This window comes from Podarcis gaigeae (assembly GCF_964106915.1).
Source record: "Podarcis gaigeae genome assembly, chromosome: 11".
Classification (NCBI taxonomy): domain Eukaryota; kingdom Metazoa; phylum Chordata; class Lepidosauria; order Squamata; family Lacertidae; genus Podarcis; species Podarcis gaigeae.
The window spans coordinates 45519979-45542632 of NC_139687.1; the positions used below are offsets into that span (position 1 = coordinate 45519979).

The 22654-nt window shown below is 43.8% G+C and overlaps 2 protein-coding genes across 12 annotated transcripts in view; one reads left to right on the top strand and one right to left on the bottom strand.

Moving 5' to 3' along the window:
- Positions 1–3025: 3025 nt before the first annotated feature.
- The window catches only part of CCDC152 (coiled-coil domain containing 152), a 28918-nt gene continuing 9289 nt past the window's right edge, over positions 3026–22654 (bottom strand). For 7 of the 11 annotated variants that reach the window (XM_083703696.1, XM_083703692.1, XM_083703693.1 and 4 more), the window contains exons 5-10: positions 22192–22256; positions 20276–20378; positions 19748–19875; positions 12700–12786; positions 11880–11967; positions 4445–4617 (exon numbers count right to left, since the gene is read on the bottom strand). In XM_083703696.1, coding sequence (XP_083559822.1) covers positions 4499–4617; positions 11880–11967; positions 12700–12786; positions 19748–19875; positions 20276–20378; positions 22192–22256 — 590 coding nt within the window. In that variant the 3' untranslated portion in view covers positions 4445–4498. Of the gene's footprint in view, positions 3339–3378; positions 3465–4433; positions 4618–11879; positions 11968–12699; positions 12787–19747; positions 19876–20275; positions 20379–22191; positions 22257–22654 lie in introns of those variants that run through there. The other 4 variants (XR_014556381.1, XM_083703689.1, XM_083703697.1 and 1 more) reach the window with 4 other exon arrangements.
- Positions 4956–11783, top strand: SELENOP (selenoprotein P). The gene is made up of 5 exons (XM_083703735.1): positions 4956–5594; positions 6511–6720; positions 8021–8233; positions 8988–9105; positions 9923–11783. Exons 2-5 carry the CDS (start codon positions 6698–6700, stop codon positions 10184–10186), a joined length of 618 nt encoding a protein of 205 aa, XP_083559861.1. The 5' UTR covers positions 4956–5594; positions 6511–6697; the 3' UTR covers positions 10187–11783.

Sequence of the window (22654 nt, forward strand, 5' to 3'; positions counted from 1 at the left end):
TCTGAAGGCAGCCCTCTATAGGGAAGGTTTTTTTAATGTTTCATGCCTTTGTATACAAACAACAACAACAACAACAACAACAACAACAAGTAAACCTCTATTGCCACATTTCCAAATTAAGGCCTTGTTTGGAAGTACCCACAAAAGGAGAAGAGAGTGGGTAAGATAGTTTCAGACACTGAAAGCATAAGACAGAACTTTGCTTGGGGCAAAGTCTGTGAGATCCAGAATATCATCTGATATTCCTCAGAGCCAGACTTCTCAGAATCTCAAGTCAGCAAAGGAAGCTAGTAAATTCAGATATGGACTTGGAACTGTTCCTGAAAACAACTTGTGGCCCACCAAACCAACCGTAACCCTTCAACCATTCTAGGAGGTGCTTGACAATCAGTGTTTTTTCCCCTCAAGTGGGGGTGGTGGGGAAAGGTTTATTGGGCTGCTGTACATGACTGATAGGCTAAACTCATCTTGGTGAGTCAGCTGTTAACTAGCCAGTTTTAACCTCTGTATTTCATGAAGAGTTACTCATTGCACATCCTCCAGAATGATAAGAAATTAAGATTAATACTTGCCCTGATGAATTGTCTGAACATTGTCCTATTTTATGTCTAGCAAATGCAGCTATCAAAGAGGACCATCTGGGATTATCCACCTTATCTATATCACACTGGCATAAATCTTTATTGGCTCAAGGGCTTATCTGGGGAAACCTTTGCAATGTTAAGAAATGTATCTTTCTTCCAATCTTCTATTTTGAGACTCCATTTTAAAAAGCACCTTTGTGCTTTTCGTTGTACCATAAGGCACATTTGAAAATTATTCCAAAATTCCACATTCACAGGCCACATGTGAATGCACATGCACTTTGCCCCCCCACAACTCTGGGTACTGCAGTGCTTCCAGGATCTAGGCCATGGTCTCGTTATGTCTGATCCTGGGTTCATGGTTTGTCTTCCCCAAAGAGATCTCAAGCATTAAGCCAAGAACAAACCGTGGACACAGCTCATAGTTCATTTGGAAGGAAACAAACCACAAGGCTACATTCAGAAACAACACTATTCCAAACCATGGCGTAGCAGGGAGGAGTGAAGCTATTGCAATTTCAGCAGCATGTCGTACAGTCACCTATAAAACATAATTTAAGAAGGATATTGACAAGCTGGAATGTGTGCAGAGGAGGGAAACCAAGATGATCAAGGGTCCACACCTGGAGTACTATGTCCTGTTCTGGATGCCACAGTTTAAGAAGGATATTAACAATCTGAAACATGCGCAGAGGAGGGAAACCAAGCCTTAGGAGGGACAGTTGAGGGAATTGGGTATGTTTAGCCTGGGTAAAAGAAGACTGAGAGGAGATATGATAGCCATCTTCAAATATCTTAAGGGCTGTCACATGGGAGATGGAGCAAGCTCGTTTTCTCTTTCTCCAGAGTGTAGGACCCGAATCAATGGCTTCAAGTTACAAGAAAGGAGATTTTGACTAAATATCAAGAAGAATTTTCTGACAGTAAGAGCTATTTGACAGTGGAACAGTCTCCTTCGGAAGGTGGTGCACTTTCTTTCATTGGAGGTTTTTAGGCAGAGGTTGAATGGCCAGCTGTCATGGATGCTCTAGTTGAGATTCCTGCATTGCAGGGGGTTGGACTAGAAGACAATCCAGGTCCCTTCCAACTCTACAATTCTATGATTCTATGGTTTTACCCCCAAGGAAAGATGGTTCATTCTGCCTCAATGATGGGCCTGCCCTGCCTTTTTCCCACACCCCGGCTACATGGCAAACTGTTGGGCTACCCTGGGAATCTGCTCTGTAAGTGCCACAGCTTCCTAACTGCCCCACTGGAACACAACTGGGCACACAAGGACTTGCAGCATACTTGAACTTGCTCTTTGGGTCCCAGCCATACTCTCAAGGCAGCGTAGGGATCACAGGCAGAGAAGCACGAAACAGCTGGAATAGGTTCCTGCAATTTAACAGTCTACTGATTCAGTTAAGCTTTTGTCCCCTAAACAGAGAGATGTAAAGGAGCAATTGTTGCCAATTTAATCTGAGTTCCAGCTTTTAATTTTCTCAAGGCTGTCAAGCCATTATGCTAAGCACAGCTAAGCCGAACAGCCCTGAGCCAAATCACAGCCTACGTTGTTAACATTCAGGGAGGAAAAGAGAAATAAACGATACAGGTTGGAGGCTGTTTGCTCACTTTTTGTTCATTTACCAGGAACACAAGCAGTGCCTGATTCTACAATGTGACCTTTGGGTTTTATTCCTCCCAGCAAATCACCTGTGCAAGAGAGAGAGGGGAGGATGGGAAATATTGAGCTCACCCTTGACCCTCTAGGATGAGCTGGTGGTCATAGGCTGTGTACACATTGCTGTTTACTCAGGTTCCATTGCGCTCCCACTGCTGGTGTTTGAAGCTGTGTACATGTGGTGTATGCCACAAGCCATATATGTGCTGTAGTTTCTTGAGAAACACTGTTGTTTGGTGTGCTCCCTCTCAAATCATCTTCCATCTGATTTGCAAACATAAGCCACATTCATTTCGCAGTTAAGCTGAGGTGTGTGTACTTGAGATCACCTTTGTGAATGCAGTTTCATGAATAGGAGTTGCAGGAGTGTACGCATGGGGAAACCAAACCGGCAATGTGCATTGGGTGAAGACTTCCCCACCTCTACTTTGGTGTGCACAGCAATATAAGAATGTGACTTGAAACACAGCCTTGCTGCATTTTAAGCTGCTAGTGTGTACATTGCCTTAGAACAGAAAAAGGAGTTAGGGTTTAAGATTGGAGGCATTTCCAGCCTATGTTTGTGTGGTATTAAATCACTTATTGGCAAATCCAGGCTGTGCAATTGGGAGGTCTTGTGCAACAAACCTGCTTTGCCCCCAAATATCAGACTTTGTGGTAAAAAAAGTGATGGGAAAATGCAGTGGGAAGTGCGGGATAACACTCATTTTGACTGACCTGCAATGCTCATTAAATAGCCTGCATCTAATATCCCTGCAGACAGAATCAGGATGAGTGCACAATAAACAGGATGTCTGGACGTGCCCTTGGAGAAAAGTAATGGCTTATAGTCTTTGAAACAAAAATGCACATTTTTGTCCAGGCAAATTCACCATGAGTTTACTTTCCTCTTAATTTTGGCACAAGGATGTGACGTTCCTAGAATCCCTTTAAAGAGTCAAGTTGCAACAGGACATTGTGCTCCCAACTGTGTGACCTCACAGTGTGTTGGAGCACCCAGAGAGAGGGTCACTTCCAGATGATAGACAACCAATGGAAAACGTACGTAATGAGAAATGGCTGTGAATATCGAACATCAGTGGCATTAGTTGTCTGAAGTGCTCTCTCTCTCTCTCTCTCTCTCTCTCTCTCTCTCTCTCTGAGATTTCATTTGCTTTCATTTGATGATTGTCTCTGAAAGCAAATCATGGAAGGAAGAGGATACTTTCAGTTCACATCTGACACACACACACAGATATATATATATATATATATATTAAAGCATGTTTAAACCAGCCATTTCAGTGCTCCCAGTACAGATGAGGGGCACATTCCAGATCAGGGACCTGTGGGCGCTTTGCCTTTAGACTAAAAATTGCTCATTTAAGAATCATTTTTCTCTCTCTTTCCCCTAATTATAACAATAGTTTGGCAATTTTTTTTCTGTCTGCCTGTCTATTTTATCTATAGTGGCTAAAATGTGCATTTGCTTTTAAGCTACTTTCTGGCCCATAAAAAAGGGTAGAGGGACCCCTGACCATTAGGTCCAGTCATGGCCAACTCGGGTTGCAGCGCTCATCTCGCTTTATTGGCCGAGGGAGCCGGTGTACAGCTTCTGGGTCATGTGGCCAGCATGACTAAGCTTCTTCTGGTGAACCAGAGCAGCACACAGAAACGCCGTTCACCTTCCTGCCAGAGCGGTACCTATTTATCTACTTGCACTTTGACATGCTTTTGAACTGCTAGGTTGGCAGGAGCAGGGACCGAGCAACGGGAGCTCACCCCATCGTGGGGATTCGAACCGTCGACCTTCTAGTCCTAAGCTCTGTGGTTTAACCCACAGCGCCACCCGCGTCCCCCACTTTCTGCCCCACATGCACACAAATAGCACAAGAGAGGCCCAGAGAGCCTGATTGTCATGTATGAAAAACAGTGGTGTAGTGGTACATTCAGAAGGGTAGGCACTCATCATGGCAATCGCCAGAACTATGCCCTTTCCAATACAAAAATGCACCTCTGATCAATGCAGACATTATGTCATCAGTATCAAGATGGCCTTTTTTTCTCGCCATCCCTCCTATTTCATTTAACATCCAGCCTGAAGCAGTGTTCTGGTGGACTCAAAAGCTTGCTCGCTATTTTGGGACTTTTTTTTTTTTGGTCATGAAAAAAGAAGCTTCAAAAATTTTCAGATTAAAAACTGGCCATTTGGACTGTTAGCCAGGTGTGCTAATGTACCTACCTCTTCCTCAACTTACCTTATTTGGTGGGTTTATCTGAGAAAAATGTTAGCTACCTGGAACGCAGGGGATGGCAAATTGTGCCCAGGAGATGACATCATCACTTTCTGTGAAATAAGTTGTGGTGCTTTGTCACTGCCCGCCCTTGTTCCTGATGGGAAAAAAATAAATCCCAATGCTATTATTATGAGTATTAGGACCGGCTCAATACATTTCAGCACCTGAAATAACCTTGTTTTAATGGATATGCTTGCTATGCATTTTTCTTTCTTTTTTGCATTTCAATTTCTTTGCAGTGAGTTTCCTTGGTTGTGAAAAGCAATATAATAATCAATAATAAAAACCCAGCTAACTCATTCTGTGAGTGCCTATCCTTAGGACTGAAGATGGTCAGTGCACATGAAACAGTCTCTGGGCTAGGAGAACACAAAGGTGTATCCTGGAGAAGGGATGGCAATTTCATACTGCAATATTTTGTTGCAGCTCAAACTTCAACAACAACAACGCAGCCAGTGGAGACCTCCCTAGGGAGTGTTTGGGTCTCCCTCGCCTGCACCCAAGGCTTTGTGAACCTTTGGATCAGTATTGCAAATAGATTTCAAAGTAGGCTGATACAAACAAAAGCCAGCTGTTGGGCAGGGAAATTTGCTCAGGCTCCCATGTCAGGAAAGGGTGAAGGCAAGGACACAACGAAACTTGCGGGCTCAGCAGATACTCCTTTCCTTAAAAACAAGTAATAAGTTTTTTGGAATTAATGTCCTCCCCACACACGTTTTGACTCTACCACTAGCTCGGAGTTACTGGGGGGAGTTTAGACATTGCACCACCCAAAAAAGCCACTTTTCCTGCACATAGCTTTTCCCCAGGACGGCAGGAAAAGCTCTTGTTACTTCCAGTTAGTTAACGAAAACAAACGTTTGGCTAGGTTTCGCCCCAGGGAGCTTGCAAGGACATTGCAAAAGAGTCCCCTGAACTTTGAACCACGCCTGCAAGTGATAAACAGGCGGAGTATAAATATCAGAGAACTGCAGCTGCTAACTAGATAGCTAGATTTGTTTTCTTTGCATGGTGTAGCTGGAGAGAACACAAGCGAAGTCGAGGAGCAGCCAAGCGAAGGGTGGGGCACGGGTAAGTCTGTTGTTTCCTTGTCAAATTCGCTTTTCCGATTTCTGCAAAAGTCATTTTTTGTCTTTTTGTGTGTCGAATCGGGAATCGGTTTTATATATATTGTGCGCGCGCAAAGCGATACTTTAGTCTACAAAGTGTGATTCCCCAAGTTTGCCTCTTCAGAGGCTGAGTTGTCAGGCTTTAGTTATTTGTTTCCATAAAGGGGTTTCTGGAAAAGAATACAGTATATATATATTCTTCCAGAATGTATCTGGTTCAGAGCTGCCGGAACAGAGGGGGAAAGGGGGGAAATCAGTTAAAGCCTGACATTAACAGTGCAATTCTATGCATGGTTACTCAGAAGTAAGCACAGCCGAGTCCACTTTGCTCCCACGAAAGTGCCTACAGGATTGCAGTTTAAGAAGTCTATGAAATGGGCATCCCCTCTCGTGCAGCCTTACTCACAAGTAAATATGCATAGGATCAGGCTGTTGTGTGAGTCCTATGGTTTCCAAACACTGTAGTTTTAGTGGTACTTGACATCAACTGGCTTTAAAACTAATGGTGACAGCTAACTTAGACCAGACCCACTGGAATTAATAGACCAGAGTAAAAGTTAGTTGAACACAACCTTGTACCTTTGAAATAAATACAAATGGGGAATGATTGCACGCTTTGAATTTTGACATTTGCCTCAATTAAACTGAATACAGCAAACTTAAACAGATGTTTGCTATAACTGCAGTGGTCCCCAAAGAAAGGGAAAGGCGAGGGGTGGGGTGGGGTTGGAGTCCTTTGAAAACAAGAAGTGGGACAGATTTATTGGGAGTCTGTTTATTCTGCTGCTCTGGAGGAGCTAGGGGCAGGAGGCATGTTCTGTGATCGGTGGGGTTGTGGGTGAAGCGTTCAACTTGTTTTCTTTTCTTTTCTGCCAAAGCCCTGCCATGTGGGTTGGCCTGGGACTTGCCCTGGCTCTCTGTCTCCTCCCAGGAGGAGGGACGGAGAGCCAGGGTACCAGCAGCCGTTGCAGAGAGGCTCCAGAATGGCGAATCGGGGAAGAAGATCCTATGCTGGATTCCAGGGGTACCGTCACAGTGGTAGCCCTTCTTCAAGCCAGCTGATTCATGTGCCTGTTGCAGGCTTCTAGGTAAGGACACCCCGTGTTTGCATCCGCATTTTGGTGGAGGAGATCGGATCTTGTAAAAAATAAGAGGCATGTTTATACAGGACAGGGGTGGGATTTTCTCCTTATTTTCTTTCAGATTTATGGTGTCTCTACTTTTCCATGACTCCCAAAAGTGTTTCTGTTATAAAAGTTATTTTTGGCTCGCAAACTGAAATTTCTGGCTTCACTGCTTGGATTCTGTACTGCTGTTTGTAATAACAAAACTCCTCCTATAAGCTTCATTCTTCGTTTTTGGATTTCATCCAGAGCTTGTCTCTTGCACACTGTCCCATTATAAACTTCCTTGGCTAGCTTCAGGGGGACAGCGATCCATTCCACTTCTCATACGTATTGTTTCTTTAGTAAATAAAATACAGCTGTTCAGATATTAGGAGTGTGAAAGTCCACAGTGCCCTGCATTCTTCAGATTGGGGTGAATGACCTCCAAAGCCTTATATGAGGGGGCGGTGGGAGACAGAACTGCTGATGCCTTGCAAAAGAGACCCAGATTGTTCAGGCTGCAGTGAGCAAGGAAAACCTGAGTTGCCAAATTAACTTCTGCTTTTCCAGTTTCTTGTCCTCCAAGGGCATACAATTTGCAGCTTCTGTGACAGTTACAGAAAGGAGGAGGGAAATGACTGATCCATTTGCACATTATCTCCACTTTTAAAAAAGCAGCATATTGCTACTAATTTTCAAGCATTAGTACAGTGCTTTTTGAGTAGGGGATGGATCAAAGGCTTTTTTGGCAGACATATGAAAAAGCCTTTAGAATGGCAATTGCTTTTTTTAAACTTTTAACACAACCAGTTAAACAGTTAAACAAAGCGATTTGTCAAGGATATATTTTAAAATCTTAAATTCTTTGAATAGGCAAGAACTACGTTTGTCCCACATGGCATTAAAATCTTCACATGCAATAATATTAATACCACTTGGCCAAATGTTGTTTTCTAATCACAACAAGCAAGCAAACTCCATTGCAAATATCTCCAGAGCCACATACAGTATGTGGTAATTTGAACTATCCATAAAAGGTCAGTGTCACTCATTTCTGACAACAAGATAGCATACACAACTAATATTTTACAGTTATGTTGTTGTATGCTGATCGCTTGTTTTAAATTCTAAGTTGTCCAGAAACAAATAAATCCAGTAATAACAGTGGGAGTTTATAGATTCTGAGAAGCCACCATTACATCTTAACAAACAATATAAACTGTCCTGAAGGAGGATAGTGCACTTAAAATATTGATTTCTCTCTCTGTGTGTCTCCTATTAGATTGGAAGATCTGCAACTGAAGCTTGAAAGTGATGGCTTGGTAAATGTTTCATTTATTGTGATCAATCACCAAGGACACCATTCCCAACTGAAGTATAACCATCTAAGAGAGAAGGTTTCGGAGCACATTCCTGTATACCAGCAGGATACAAAACAACCTGATGTCTGGACTACACTAAGTGGAAAGAAGGATGACTTCCTCATCTATGACAGGTCTGTATATAAAGGAAAAGCTAGGAGATCTAAATGAACCTCATGGGGCAAGGTTTTCCATAGCACTGAGGAGAATAGGGCTGAGAAAGCCCTGCTTCCCATCCATATCAACCTTATTTCCACCATAAATAGGATACTAGGTTGTAGCCAACAGGCACATAGATAGCTGTATGTTAGGGAGAAGAGTTCTAGTAGCTTAGCTGTCCCTTGCACATGCTACTTTTTAATATATAGGTATGTGTATTGATTTTGAAAATAAGGAAGCACATTCATTTATGTGAGTCCCCATCTGCAACCCAGACATGGGTTTATTGCCTCGGGACAAACTTTGCTGCTCTTGAAGGTTTTTCTTGGCAGAGAGCTCCCTGTACTCTTAAAAGAGGCTTGAGAAGTGAGAGGGTGCCTGGATTTCCAACAGAAACATGCTCACAGGGAGAAAAAGTGTCATGATTTGCTGTTGTAAGAGCCCGTGCAAATGGCATTTCCACCCCTGCAACCTAGCTATATAGGACTGAGGCAGCTGTGAAATGCTTGCAGTAGATTTTTTATGGATTATAACAGAACACAGGACATCTAGCACAACCGAAATTCATTTCTCATTTCCAAAAAGCTCCACGTAATGGGTGATAATAAACTTAAGTTTTATTCCAAGTAGATGCATTGAAATTAATGAATATGACTAATAGTTGAATACAGTACCACCCCATGAATTTATTTCACATTGATATTAAAACCCAGGTAACTTTCTTTCTAGGTGTGGCCGTCTAGTGTATCATCTTGGTTTGCCTTACTCTTTTCTGAGTTTTCCGTATGTGGAAGAAGCCATTCAGATCACATACTGTGAATCCAAGTGTGGAAACTGCTCTTATCTGGTACTTTTTTTTTTTTTTTAACAATATTCTTTTCCCATTGTGTGTGCATTTAATTGAATAAACAGAAACCTAATCAAGCATGTTTTAGCTTGTATTCTGAACGTGATTTTTGAAAATTTTGAAAGGTCCTTGGCTGCTATGGGCTTAATTTGTGGTGGAAACCTGCTATAATGCATACAGCTGAAGTACTCCCACACCACTGGATTCTAACTTACATATTCCCTACTGCTGAACCATTGTGCAGGCACGTCTTGACAAATTTTGTACCAGAAAGCACTTTGTGGCTCCTTCTCTGGAGCTAAGTATGGGAGCCCTCCTGAAACCCATTTGGAAGCTCATTGGAAAGCCAGGATAACTGAATAAATAAATAAAATGAGTGGGTTGTAGCCAATGAAATCCTACTCACAGTAGACTCACTTAAATTCATGAACCTAATTTAGTCCTGTCCATTGACTTCAGTTTGTCTACTCATACTAGGGCTAGCATGGGGTACAACCCTTTGGCTCTACAGCCATCATGCAAATAGAAAGTCTCATCTTCTTAATGCCTCCCGCATGATACCAAAGAGCTGAAACCTGCATTTTCTTAATGAGTTTCATGTTGATCGTAGTATTGTGAAATTTTACAAGTTGCTATGGAGAGAGAAAATTGTTAAATGCTTTACCACCATTCAATATAAGTGCATTAATTTGAAGGTTGTAATTTTACACAGCAGGTATGTAAGAATGGGTTAATATTTTGCATATGTTTTTAAAGAGCCACATACCTGTCTACCGAAACAGGGTGCATTTATGTTGTCTTCACTTTTTCCTTCCAGACACCAGAGATTGAAGAAATATGCAGGAACATTTCAAAAAAGCCAGATGAAAAGCCAGAAGAGGCAGAACCACCTCCCTCTCAGCACGACCAGTCACCTCCCCTTGGCCATCAAGGCCAGAAACCCCATCACCGTAGACATGGCCATCGGCATAACAACCGGCGCCATCAAAATAGAGGCGGGCAGGCAGGTAGTGAGGATGTTGTAGAAGCTGCCTCACAGCAACCAGCTGTGGAGGATTCCCCCCAGGGAAAGAGGCTTTGACGAAAGGGGAATGCTATTTGCCAGAGGCAGTTGAGCTGAAACTGGCAGGAGCTGACAAGGCCCACTACAGGTAACTGATGTTGACATTGTCGGCACTTGCTGTTTGAAGATCTAAATAGCATAGCCTCCTGACACTGTCGTGGTGAGCTCCCATCTTCCTGCAGGTGACGTGGGCAGCTGTTGGCAGAGAATGTCATTGAGTCTTGCCAGTGACGACTGCCAACGGCTGCTTGACAGCCAGCGGCAGCAGGTGAGCTTGCAACTTCAGATGCCTGACAGTGAGTAGAAAGGGCAGAAAACTGAGCCTGAAAAACAAACTAAGCATCTTAAGACACTAAGGAAGAGTCCTCAATGTAGAATGCATTCATTCATAATGCAGGCATCAGATTTTTCCAAGTTGATTGGAAGCACTTATTGGCAAGAGCCAAAGAGAGTTAAAATACATTGAGTGACTATTACATCAGTGAGCTTCCCATCTGGTACCGTTATGTGAATGTCTGAAAGAAGGCAACTTACGCAGCTTAGTCCATGAACCAATTAAGCCGGAGTGCTTGAGTTTCATGTTTTGCAACTGTAGTTGAGTGCTATTGCTTAATTGGCTTTGTACTGAGTTGTTTGGGTAAGCTGATTTGCCTTTAAAAAAACAACATAATGGTATAGATTTTTGTTTTTCAGTGCCCATTTAAAGTGTTTGCTACATTTAGTTACCTCATCTTTCTGGTTTCCTCTTCTACCATTCTGTTTGCATTTGTGAAGACAGAAGCATAAACTATAACCTAGGGGCTTCTGTTTGATGTATAGCAACCAAGAACAGGGGAGGAGAATAAAGATGTGTTAACTACTTAAAAACAACTCTGGGGTTTTTTTTTAAAAAAACCAAGTAAATATATAAAAATGTGAATTTCCCCCCACTAAAACTTTAGAGCCACTTAATGATCAAACTGTATTGTAGAAGTTGATGTAATTTTAAAGTTTGTGTGTGATGGCTGATATTCCAAACAAAGGGATTTGACAGAATTTCTAACACCTAAGTAATAGATTTTGGACAGGCACATTTAAGATCCTGTGGCAAGAAGATTAGAATAGACCATGAATCTTTTTGTGAAAATCTCACCAAAGCTAAGTATCACAGCTGTTTGGGGTGCAAGGTGAAGCTGTGATAGAATGAAACATGGAACAGGGTCAAAAACATCTGTTGATCGGATTTAAGTCTTGAAACAATCTATCTCATAGTTCCTGTTGGTTTGTCATTCTTGTACTGGTTTTGGTTACTTTTATAACAGATTAATGAAGCTTGTATGTTTCTCTAGCTAAATAGTATGTCTCATTGTTAACACCTTGTCTTTCTGAAATGAATTTTTGAGTGTTTGTGTGTGGAGGATTTAGGCATGAAAGAAAATGTTCAACACAGAAACTGCTTAGATGGTGCTTGCTGTAGTTCATGATGGTTTCATAGGGAAAGTCACTGCCCTACAAACTTGAATATTTTTTATGGTGAACACTTGTTAAGCATGAAAGTAGTTAAGAATATAACTGGAAAGCATGTTTTGTTGATGATGGATAAGAGAACTTTTAATAAACCAAAACAAGCAATTAACCTCTTGTGATACTTGTCAGTTACACTTCCTAAACAGACAACTTGTGTTTTCATGTAATTTTCAAAACTGTCAACATTTGAAATGGACACCTTCACCTTTGCCAAGCCTCTGCTCCAAGTTTCTGATGGTATTACGGAGAACTTCAATTTCCTTATTCTTCTCTTCTTGAAGATGCTGAAGCTTCTGCAAAGATTAAAGCAAATGCTTTATTTCCCATTAGAACTTGGTTCCAAGATAGTGTATATAAACAAAAGTGTCATTGCTTTTCAAAAAATCTTCAAATACTTTTCAAAAGTTTGTATGTATTATATGACATCCAGGCACTGAGTCAGCTTGGTGGTCCCACTGGAAGTTAGAGCACTTAATTAACTAACTCCATAGTTTTTGCCTAAAACATAGCACAATCAATGAGGACGAGACCTATGATAAGCACCTCCTGATGCTCAAAAGTTGCTACATTTCTTTCTGTACCTATCTTGCCACTTCTACTCTACAGCCAAAGGAATTTTAAAAGCTTCATTTAATAATTCTGCAAAGCCTGAAATTTAAAATACCACAACCCCAGGGTACATTAATTATTGCATATTTTTCAGTGTTACAGAAATGGATGGGAGTTGCAGACAATGTCTGCATGTGTACACAGTGCTTACATGTCATTAAAAATGAGGGAGTGCATATAGATCAGGTCAGTCTTAAAAATGAACAGAGAAGCCATTTTAGGTAGGGGATTTTCCCAATGGTTGGCACTCCTCAGAGGAATAGGAGAACTGGGCCAATGTGTTAACACTTTCAGGGATATTAATATATAGTGATGAGGGCAAGACACAACATTTAAAGTCAAATCTCATTGTCAGAAATACTGTGCGCCATCCAAGTATTTAATGAAACCCAGATAGAAAGTGCTGGAAAACATACCCTTCTGTAAATGTTTTGAGGCAGCGAAGTGGGATTTGGATAGGACTTGGGCATTTTGGTCTGAAGCTTTACCAATTCAGCGTTGAACTGAAATAAAAACACATGTAAGTATGTTGATAATGGAGGACGAGGAAAAACCTATACAAATATTTCTACTTTAACTATTATTGAGCCATCCCACTTAGCCATGAAGCTCAGTGGGTTACCTTGGGCCAAGCACCCCCTTGTTCCTAATCTACCTAAGAGGGTTGTTTGGAAAACTCTACAGTTTTGTTCACCATAATGCAAGGAGGATATTGCAGCTACAAAAGGGTGACCAAAATGGAGAAACTTGCATGAGAAAAGGCTACTTGGAGCTATTGGACTGGGGGGGGTGGGCTTCCAAAGGTATAAGAGTGTCAGGGAACTGCCATCGGAGGGACAGGTGGTGGACAGGCTCCAGGAGAATAGGAGAGAATCTGCAGCAGAGGAAGGAACCAGCAGGGGGAGTGCAGGAGTCACAGCGGAGGGGAGGCTCTGGGATACTTCTAGTGAGAATAGCGAAGAGGTAACAAGACCCCCGTTAGGAACTCCCACCCTTCGCCGGAAACTGTCACGCAGAGAGTCACGAAGGCGCATGTCCGTCAAACAGCTTTTATGTTGGCGTAAATTCCGTAGACGCCCACTGTCAGATTCTACCAGCGACTGACGGAGTCATGCTTTGGGGGCTCCGTTAGTGCCTCGGTTTGGATGACCAGCCAAACCCCAGAGGGATCAAGCTTTTACGCACAAGCAGCTCACTATCCCATCACAGCAATCTGACAGTCTTTGAAAGCAGCTTGTGCAAGCAGAGGGCATCATGAGCGAACCAGCCGGAACCGGAGGAGCAGGAGCTGGAGCGGGAGCAGGTCCAAGCCTGGAAGAAAGGTACAGGGCGTTGGAGGTCCAGCTGGCGCTGCAAACGGCGAGGCTCGAGGAGAGGAGGGCTCAAGATGCGGATAAAGGGAAAACCACCCCACTTGCCAGACGGGTGCCTGGATTGGTGCAGAAATTTGGGGGGGATCCCAGGAACTATCAAGCCTTTAGGACAGAGATGCAATATGCTCTCAATCTACTGTTTGATGACTTCCCCGATGAGAACTCTAGAGTGGCGTACGTGATTGGCCATCTAGAGGGAGGGGCGAAGGACTGGGTTCGGCCCCTGATGGCAGCCAATAATGAAATCTTAAAGGACACTATGAAGTTTTTTCGCGCCATGGACTTGATGTTTTCCAGCGAGATCGAGCAGGGGGTGGTGCGCAGACAGTTAATGGCGTGTAAACAGGGGAGCCGATCTGTACGTGAGTACTGGACTGAGTTCACCATGCTGATTCATAGACTAGGGTGGGACCTTGCTAGTGAACCTATTCAAATGCTGTTTGAAGAAGGTCTCTCTCCGGCAGTGAAAGATGAACTTTCCCGGGCGCCTAGGGCGGAGTCTATGGATCAGCTGACTAAATCAGCGCTGTCCATAGGAGCACGCCAGGAGGCTAGAGCTATGGAAAAGCGGGAAGGAAAGGGGGAACGTTGGAAGGACTTCCGCATTCCAGAGATTCCGGAGCAGCCTTTCCCGCCAGCAGAGCCGATGGAACTTGGAACAGCGCGCGCGCGCGCAGTTTCAAACACCAGTGAAGGGCGGAAGAAGGAGGGAAAGAGCGGCAAGAGATGCTATCTCTGCCAACAGCCAGGTCACTTTGCCAGAGTCTGTCCGCAAAGGAAGGAATGGCAAGGGATGGCGGGAACTGTTGGGGGGAAGGAGGAAGAAGAAATCACGGAGCAAGTAAAAGCCAACGCCTGGTTGCCAACATCAGGGCACAGCAGCCAGGCCAGGGAGTAGTGAATGTGCCCACGCCGGAACCTCCAAGACCAGCGCTTGTGATAGAGGTGTTGCTGGAACTGGCAAACGGACACCCACTGAAGATAAAAGCGCTATTGGATTCAGGTAGCTCATGTAATTTCATGAGTAAGGAGTTTGCAGCTGAACACCAGATACAGACTATCCCATTAAGTAAGCCTTTGCAGGTTACCACGATTGATGGGAGGGAGCTGTTGGGAGGAGAAGTGAACCAACAAACTGTACCAATGATAATGAGGGTGGCAAGACACACAGAACTGATAGCGTTTAACGTAGCCACTTTGGGAGGAGCTCCTATTATCTTGGGAATGAGCTGGCTGGCACTACACGATCCGCTAGTAGGCTGGCATCAGAGAGTGGTTTCCTTTGGATCAGCACATTGCCTAGAACACTGCAAGGAGGGAGAGGCTCAGGCAGGGGCCAGGGCCACTCTAGCAGGGATGGAAGTGATGGACAAGGGGAGGGTGCCACCACAATACGCTGACTTGATTGACGTATTCAGCGAAAAAGAAGCAGATAAACTGCCCCCGCACAGACCCTTTGACTGTCAAATTAACTTACTCCCAGGAGCACAATTGCCAGTGGGCAAGCTGTATGCAATGTCAGACAGTGAGATGCAGGAGTTAAGGGAGTTCATTGACAAGAACCTCAAGCGAGGTTTCATCAGAGAGTCACGAGCGGTGGGGGGCAGCCCAGTGTTCTTTGTGGACAAAAAAAACACGGGCAAGCCCAGGCTTGTATGTGATTTCAGGGCCCTAAATGCAGTGTCAGAACCAGTGACTTTCCCTATGCCTAGAATTGATGACATTCTAACACGGGTGAGAAAAGGGAAAATTTTTACCAAGCTGGACCTTAGGGGGGCATATAACTTGATACGTGTGAGAAAGGGGGATGAGTGGAAGACCACTATGTTCACCCCCTTGGGGGCTTTTGAGTACCGGGTTATGCCTTTCGGATTACAAGCGGGCTCCGCCTGCTTTCAATCATTCATGAATCACGTCCTGGGGCCACTGCTCTACAAGAACTGCGTAGCGTTCTTAGATGACGTCCTGGTGTACTCAGAGAATGAGGAGCAGCATGTGCGAGATGTAAGAGAGGTACTGAGCAAGCTGCGAGAAAACCGGCTGTGGGTGAAACTGGAGAAGTGTCAGTTTCATACCAGGGAGGTGGAATTCCTGGGGTACCGGTTGTCTGACAAGGGATTGGCCATGGATCCCAGCAAGGTTCAAGCGGTACTGGAATGGAAAACACCAAAGACCAAGAAGGACGTGCAAAGGTTCCTGGGCTTCGGAAACTTCTATAGGAAGTTCATCAAAAACTTTGCCCATTTAACAGCGCCCATCACGGATTGTCTTAGTAGCAAAAAGAAATTTGTTTGGACGGAAGAAGCGCAGCGGGCGTTCGAACGTTTAAAGCAGGCGTTTGCGTCGGAAGAGCAACTTTTGCACGTGGATCTACAACAACCAATGAGAGTGGAGACTGACGCGTCAGACCGAGCGGTGGGGGCCGTTCTTCTCCAGCCGGGAAAAGATACGTCTGAATGGAGACCGTGTGCATTCTTCTCGCGGAAGCTGAACAAATCCGAGAGGAACTACACAGTATACGACCGAGAACTGCTCGCCATTCATGAAGCATTCCGGAAATGGCGGCACTTGCTGATTGGGGCGCAGCACAAGGTTCAAGTCCGAACTGACCACAAAAATCTAGAATACTGGAGAACAGCCCGAGTGCTGAACCAGAGACAAGTGCGATGGGCCCAGGAGTTCTCCAAATTCCACTTTGAGATTCGTTACGTGCCCGGCTCCGAGAACGTGAGGGCGGACGCTCTTTCCAGGAAACCTGAGTACTTAGAGGGGGAGGGAGCGCCGGAGGCAAGGCATGTAATCCCTGAAGACCGCTGGGTGTGTGGGGCGGCATTGGTGGGGCAGAGGGAACTGATAGAGGGTACTGAGAACGATGAATACGCCCAAGAGAAACTCAGAGAGCTCAGGAGGACAGAGGAGAACACAGGGGGGTTTGAAGAAAAGAACGGGGCATTGTATTACAAAGGGGCACTGTACATACCCGATGGGGAACTGAGGGGCAGAGTACTCAAGCAGTTGCATGACAGCCCCACAGCGGGACATTTTGGACAGCACAAAACCATGTGGTTGGTTACCAGGGAGTTTTGGTGGCCCAAGGTGAGGGAGGACGTACGGGAATATGTCAGGGGTTGCGACAGGTGCCAGCGAGCGAAAGGAGAGAGGGTGGCGCCAGCGGGGCTATTACAACCCTTACCCACGCCAGAAAGGCCATGGGAGGCAGTATCCATAGATTTTATGACGGACCTGCCAAAATCCAAAGGCAAAACAGCTGTCATGGTGGTGGTAGATCTATTAACCAAGATGTGTCATTTTATAGCTTGTTCACATGCGGTCACAGCGGAGGAAACCGCCAAGTTGTTTGTAGAACATATTTTTAGGTTGCATGGCGCCCCCTTGAGGGTTTTGAGCGACAGAGGGAAACAATTTACTTCCAGGTTCTGGAGGAAACTTATGAGCTTACTGCACGTAGAACTCAATTTCTCAACTGCCCGGCACCCAGAAACAAATGGGCAAGCGGAAAGGGCAAACGGGATTTTACAACAATACCTGAGGTGTTATGTAAAAGACAGAGAAAATGATTGGGTGGATAAGTTACCTCTAGCAGAATTTGCCTACAACAACGCGGAGAACGTGTCCACAGGGATGAGTCCCTTTCTGGCTAATTATGGGTGTCACCCCCGGGCATTCCCAGGAGAGGGAGGGGAGAGGTGGAGCGTGCCGGCGGCGGAATATTTTTTTGAAGAGATGGAAGCGATCCACCGTCAGCTTCAACTTAACTTAGAGAAAGCCAAGGAAGAATATAAGAAGCAAGCAGACAGAAATAGGAGGGAAGGTGAAACTATAAGGGTGGGAGACCGGGTGTGGTTATCCACCCAAGGACTACCGTTCAAGGGCGGGAGTAAGAAATTGAGACCCAAAAGATTGGGACCCTTTGAGGTCATACAGCAGGTCAACCCAGTAGCATTCAAACTCAGGCTGCCCAGTCACATGAAATTACACCCAGTATTTCACAGGTCATTACTGTCGCCGTACCGAGAGGGACGTGAGTGGGGGGAGCGTGAGAGAGAGGCCACCCAAACGCCCGTGATAGAAGAGAGAGAGCGCGACATGAACGTGGCAGGAATCATTGATTCCAGGTGGAAGGGGAATCAGGTGGAATATCTGGTAGAATGGGAGGGGGAAGTAGAGTCGGAAAACACTTGGGTACCAGCAGAGGTAGTCAATGACGAGGTCTTAATAGAAACATTTCATCAGCGTTTCCCAAGAAAACCGCAACCCGTGGCACGATTTAGAAGGGAACACTTTGGGACCACCGATGAGGAAGGAGAGTTTGAAGGGTTCCCAGAGTCAGGGGTGGGTGAGGAAGCCGACTCCGACGAAGAAGAGGAAGACGGGGAGAGAGACGGTACGCCGTGGCTAGAAGTGTTTGAATCCTCGGACGACGAGGAGAGTTCCTTCAGGGGCTTTCCGCCCTCACCGCCAGTGGGAGAGGAGGCGGGAGGGGGTGAAGGGGGCCCTGGGGGGGAGGTGGATGTCAGGGAACTGCCATCGGAGGGACAGGTGGTGGACAGGCTCCAGGAGAATAGGAGAGAATCTGCAGCAGAGGAAGGAACCAGCAGGGGGAGTGCAGGAGTCACAGCGGAGGGGAGGCTCTGGGATACTTCTAGTGAGAATAGCGAAGAGGTAACAAGACCCCCGTTAGGAACTCCCACCCTTCGCCGGAAACTGTCACGCAGAGAGTCACGAAGGCGCATGTCCGTCAAACAGCTTTTATGTTGGCGTAAATTCCGTAGACGCCCACTGTCAGATTCTACCAGCGACTGACGGAGTCATGCTTTGGGGGCTCCGTTAGTGCCTCGGTTTGGATGACCAGCCAAACCCCAGAGGGATCAAGCTTTTACGCACAAGCAGCTCACTATCCCATCACAAAGAGAGAGGTGCAAAAATTATGCATGGTGTTGAGAAGATTATTACACAGTGCATAGTTAAATTCTGGACGTTGTTACCATGAGAGATAGTAAAGGCTACCAACTTGGATGGCTTTAAAGGGAATTAAACTCATGGAGGATAAAGCCAGTAATGGATACTAACCATGATGGCTGTACTACCTACGTATCAGAGATGGTGCATCTCAGCACCCCAGTTGCTAGGGGACAGGAGTGGGACAGCATTGCTATACTCCAATCCCGCTTGTGGACATCCCATAGGCATGTGGTTGACCCCTGTAGGATCAGAATGCTGGACTAGATCAGGGGTCTGCAACCTTTAAGACAAAAAGAGCCACTTGGACCCGTTTCCGAAGAAAAAAAAACTGGAAGCCGCAAAACCGGGAAGGTGACGTCGGGACGGTGCGTGACTAACGCACGCACCGCCCCCATGCGACATCACAGCCAGTACAGCGCCCGCCACAGTGGGAAGTGTCGGGGCGCACAATGCGCCTCCTCCCCTCGCTAGTATCCACCCCGGAGCCGCAGCAAAGGTGTAAAAGAGCCACATGCGGCTCCGGAGCCGCGGGTTGCAGACCCCTGGACTAGATAGACTTTTGGTCTAATTCAGCCGGGTACTTCTTATGTTGTTAAATGTAATATAAATTTATTGGCTGGGTCATGTGTGTTTTGAAGTTTATAATTAAATTCATAGGCAGCAGTGGGGAAATCTGCAACCATGTGACAAAAGAGGGTAAGGTAGATATTAAAACATTCAAAGTATGAGTACATTTTCAGTGCTGCTAGGAGAAAAACAAAAACAAACAAACCACCTCGAAATCTTTTTCTTGCTCCCTCTGCTTTTTCAGAAGTATAACAAGGAAACAAAAATTATAAGCAACATAATTCTAATAGCTCAATCTGAAACTCATTTATTTAGATTACATCTAATTAATTTCAGTGGAAATTATTCTCGGTTATGGCAGAATAACAGCCTGCTATAAGGCTCTTATCATTTATCCAGTAAAACAACAAGCTAGGCTCTTCCTAAAAAGTTATACTTCCTATTCACAAGTTACGACTTGTATTTACATATACTTCTTTATAAAACAGACCCAATCTTTTATCTTCTGGCTTCTATCTTGAGTTTCTAGTGCATACTGTACCTCTATTTGCAATTTGATTATCTCATCCTGTTTTTCTTTTTCTTGTGCTCTGAGTTGTTTAGTTAATTCTAAAATCTCCATATCTTTTTTCTCTATTAGTAGCTTGTGCTCTTTCTCCATGGCTTCAACTTGAACAAAATTAAAATAATGTAATTAAAATAATTCATTACATTTAATCAAATGGCTTTAAGGTGATGAGAAGCTGTACGTTTGAAAATGTTACTCAAAACATTTGCAAGGAAAGCTGGGATAATAAATAAGAAACTTTTTAATTTTAGATACAAAAATAATCAATATGTAAACATTATTTACATACACCTTGGAGGAGAAGATTCATCAAAGATGATGCTGGTTAATACACAACAATTTTAGGGGATCCAGATAAGCTGGAATTTATCCACCATAGTTAATTCCGAGACTACTGTTCATTAGTGAAAAAGAACTACCGTATGTAGTACCAAATATTTTTCTTTAAAGTATGAGAAATCTCAGCATCACTCACATATAGTGTACACAATTTATGCTTACATTTTTTATTCATGTCATAGTGCAGCTTCCATTGTTCAAGCTTGTGTTCCTCCTCCTTCTTTTCCATTTCTCTCATGAGTCTATCAACCATATTTTTATGTTCCTATAAATTGATTTAAGCAATCTTTTAAAACAAAACACCCAACAGCCAAATTCTCTAGGTAGTTGAAAATAACAATACTATTAAAATCACGAGACTATATAATGTAGCATAAAGCTTTCCAGCAGCAGAGATTATAAAAGAATAAGCAACTGATCTGTCTAAACAGATTTCAGTTGCCACAAAATTCACTGAATCCTCTTTTTGTCATGTATTTGAACTACCAACACTCCTTTCAAAATTAACTTTGGAAGTAATGGATTCATTCAGAGGCCAAAGAATCCAAGGTTTCAATTTATAGAACAGGAATAATGCAGCCGCTCCCATCACCTAGTTTACAGTGACAATCCTTTAAAAAAAAAACAGTCATTTTTAGCTCAATAAGTCTTACTTTAGGAGCACATAAGATCACAACTTTAGCTGCAACAACTGGATTTAACTTAATTTAACCCCCAGATTATGGGGCCAATTCACACACGACAAAGCTTGTTTGCTTTCCCATTCCTTCCGTAAAAATAACTATAGTTGCCCAACTATCTGTGGGATTGCAGAACAGGAGGAAGGCACACTATGGTCTCATTCACTATGGCTAATCCATCCATTGGCTAGAGGGCTGCTGGGAGATTGTTGGTTGGACTTGTACCTCCCAGGAACATCATGCCAAGGTGAAGACCAGCCTGGACCTATCCACTGGCCAGAGAGGAGTAGCCAAACAGGAGTTTACTCTGGGCTCTCAGCTGAAAAAAAACTTGATTCTAACTACCAGTTGCCTTCAGATTGCAGAAGTGAAGGAATCATAACAGCCTGAGGAAATGAGGCTGCTGAATCAGTTGCAGCACCTCTATCCAAGCAAGATCACCAGCAAGGGAAGATCTATGGGATAACGAGCCTCTCATAACCAGTATTCCTAAGTATAATTAATGCACAATGGTGTTAATACCATAGAGTAAGTTGTCCCACCAGGCTTAGCTATGTCACTTCCTCTTGGGAAGAATATAGGCAACCAAACCTTTGTTACCACCCAGTCTACCTGTGAACTTGATGTGTGAGGAAGTCTGAGGTGGTTGCTCCAATTCAGCTGCATGGCTTTCACAAGCCTCTCTTGTGTTCCTTTACCAACCGTTTGGGAACTTCTACCATTTTGTAACTAAGCCATGTTTTACTGCCTCTGCAACTTTTCTGACTGATTGCAGCCTTACTCCAGTTGTCAGTGGAACAAATTTACTTTGGCTGAACTTGTTCGCAGCTTACAACTTTAAATGAAACTTGAAAAAAGACTTAGAAAATGTAAAACTACTATATGCCACATCAGACTACTAGACAAACTTCTTGGTCAGGTGTCTTTCCAAGCCCTTTTAATAGGGGATGAACCTGGGTTTGCATTCAAAGCATACCATGTGACTGTGGTCCTTCCTTTCCAAAATGAAGGAGATTACACACTTGCAATTTATTGTTGCTATGCAGGATTATACGTATTGAAACTGTTGTGACTTCCACCATGATTGTATAATGCCACACGGAATGAAGCAGTTAATATATCACCCTGCTCTTTTGGATAGATACATGGGAACAAATGTTTGTGATGTCAGAAGATGAGCCAGAAACAGATTAAGACCAAGTATTTGAAACCAACACTCTAATCTGATTATTGTTAAGTAGCTCATAACAATGAAGATGACAATGCCGATATAAGAAAGAAAGAAAAATCAATATGAGAAATTGTCAAAAGACAACTCCTCTCTCTAGAAAGTAGGTTGATTCTCTATACAGTCTTCCATAGAAAGAAACCTAAGGTTTTGAAGATAGATGCTGTCACCTGTTCATGGGATTTTAGTTTCTCTTCTAAATTATATGCTGTGTTCTTCAGTCTCTCACTTTCATCTGTGTAAGGGAATTGTTGACAGTCAGACTGGAAGAGAAATTTTGTACAGATTCTGTAGAAAGAAAGAAAGAAAGAAAGAAAGAAAGAAAGAAAGAGAAAGAGGGAGGTGTATATGGACCAAATAACAGCCTTTGACATCTTGAATGCTTTCTAGAACATATATGCATGGGGCTTTAAAAAAGTTAAGATAACTTCCCCTCCTTATTCTATTGTTGGATGATCATTTTAGGAATTCTGTATGGTATATATTTTTTATTTGGCTTTTTATTGATTTTACCAGTTTGCATTTTATCTTGTTAAGTTGCTTTGAAACTTTCTTTGATATAAAGCAACTAACAGATTGAATAACTAAATAAATGTCTATGCAAGTAAGCAAAAGAGGTAAGAAGTGGGAGAG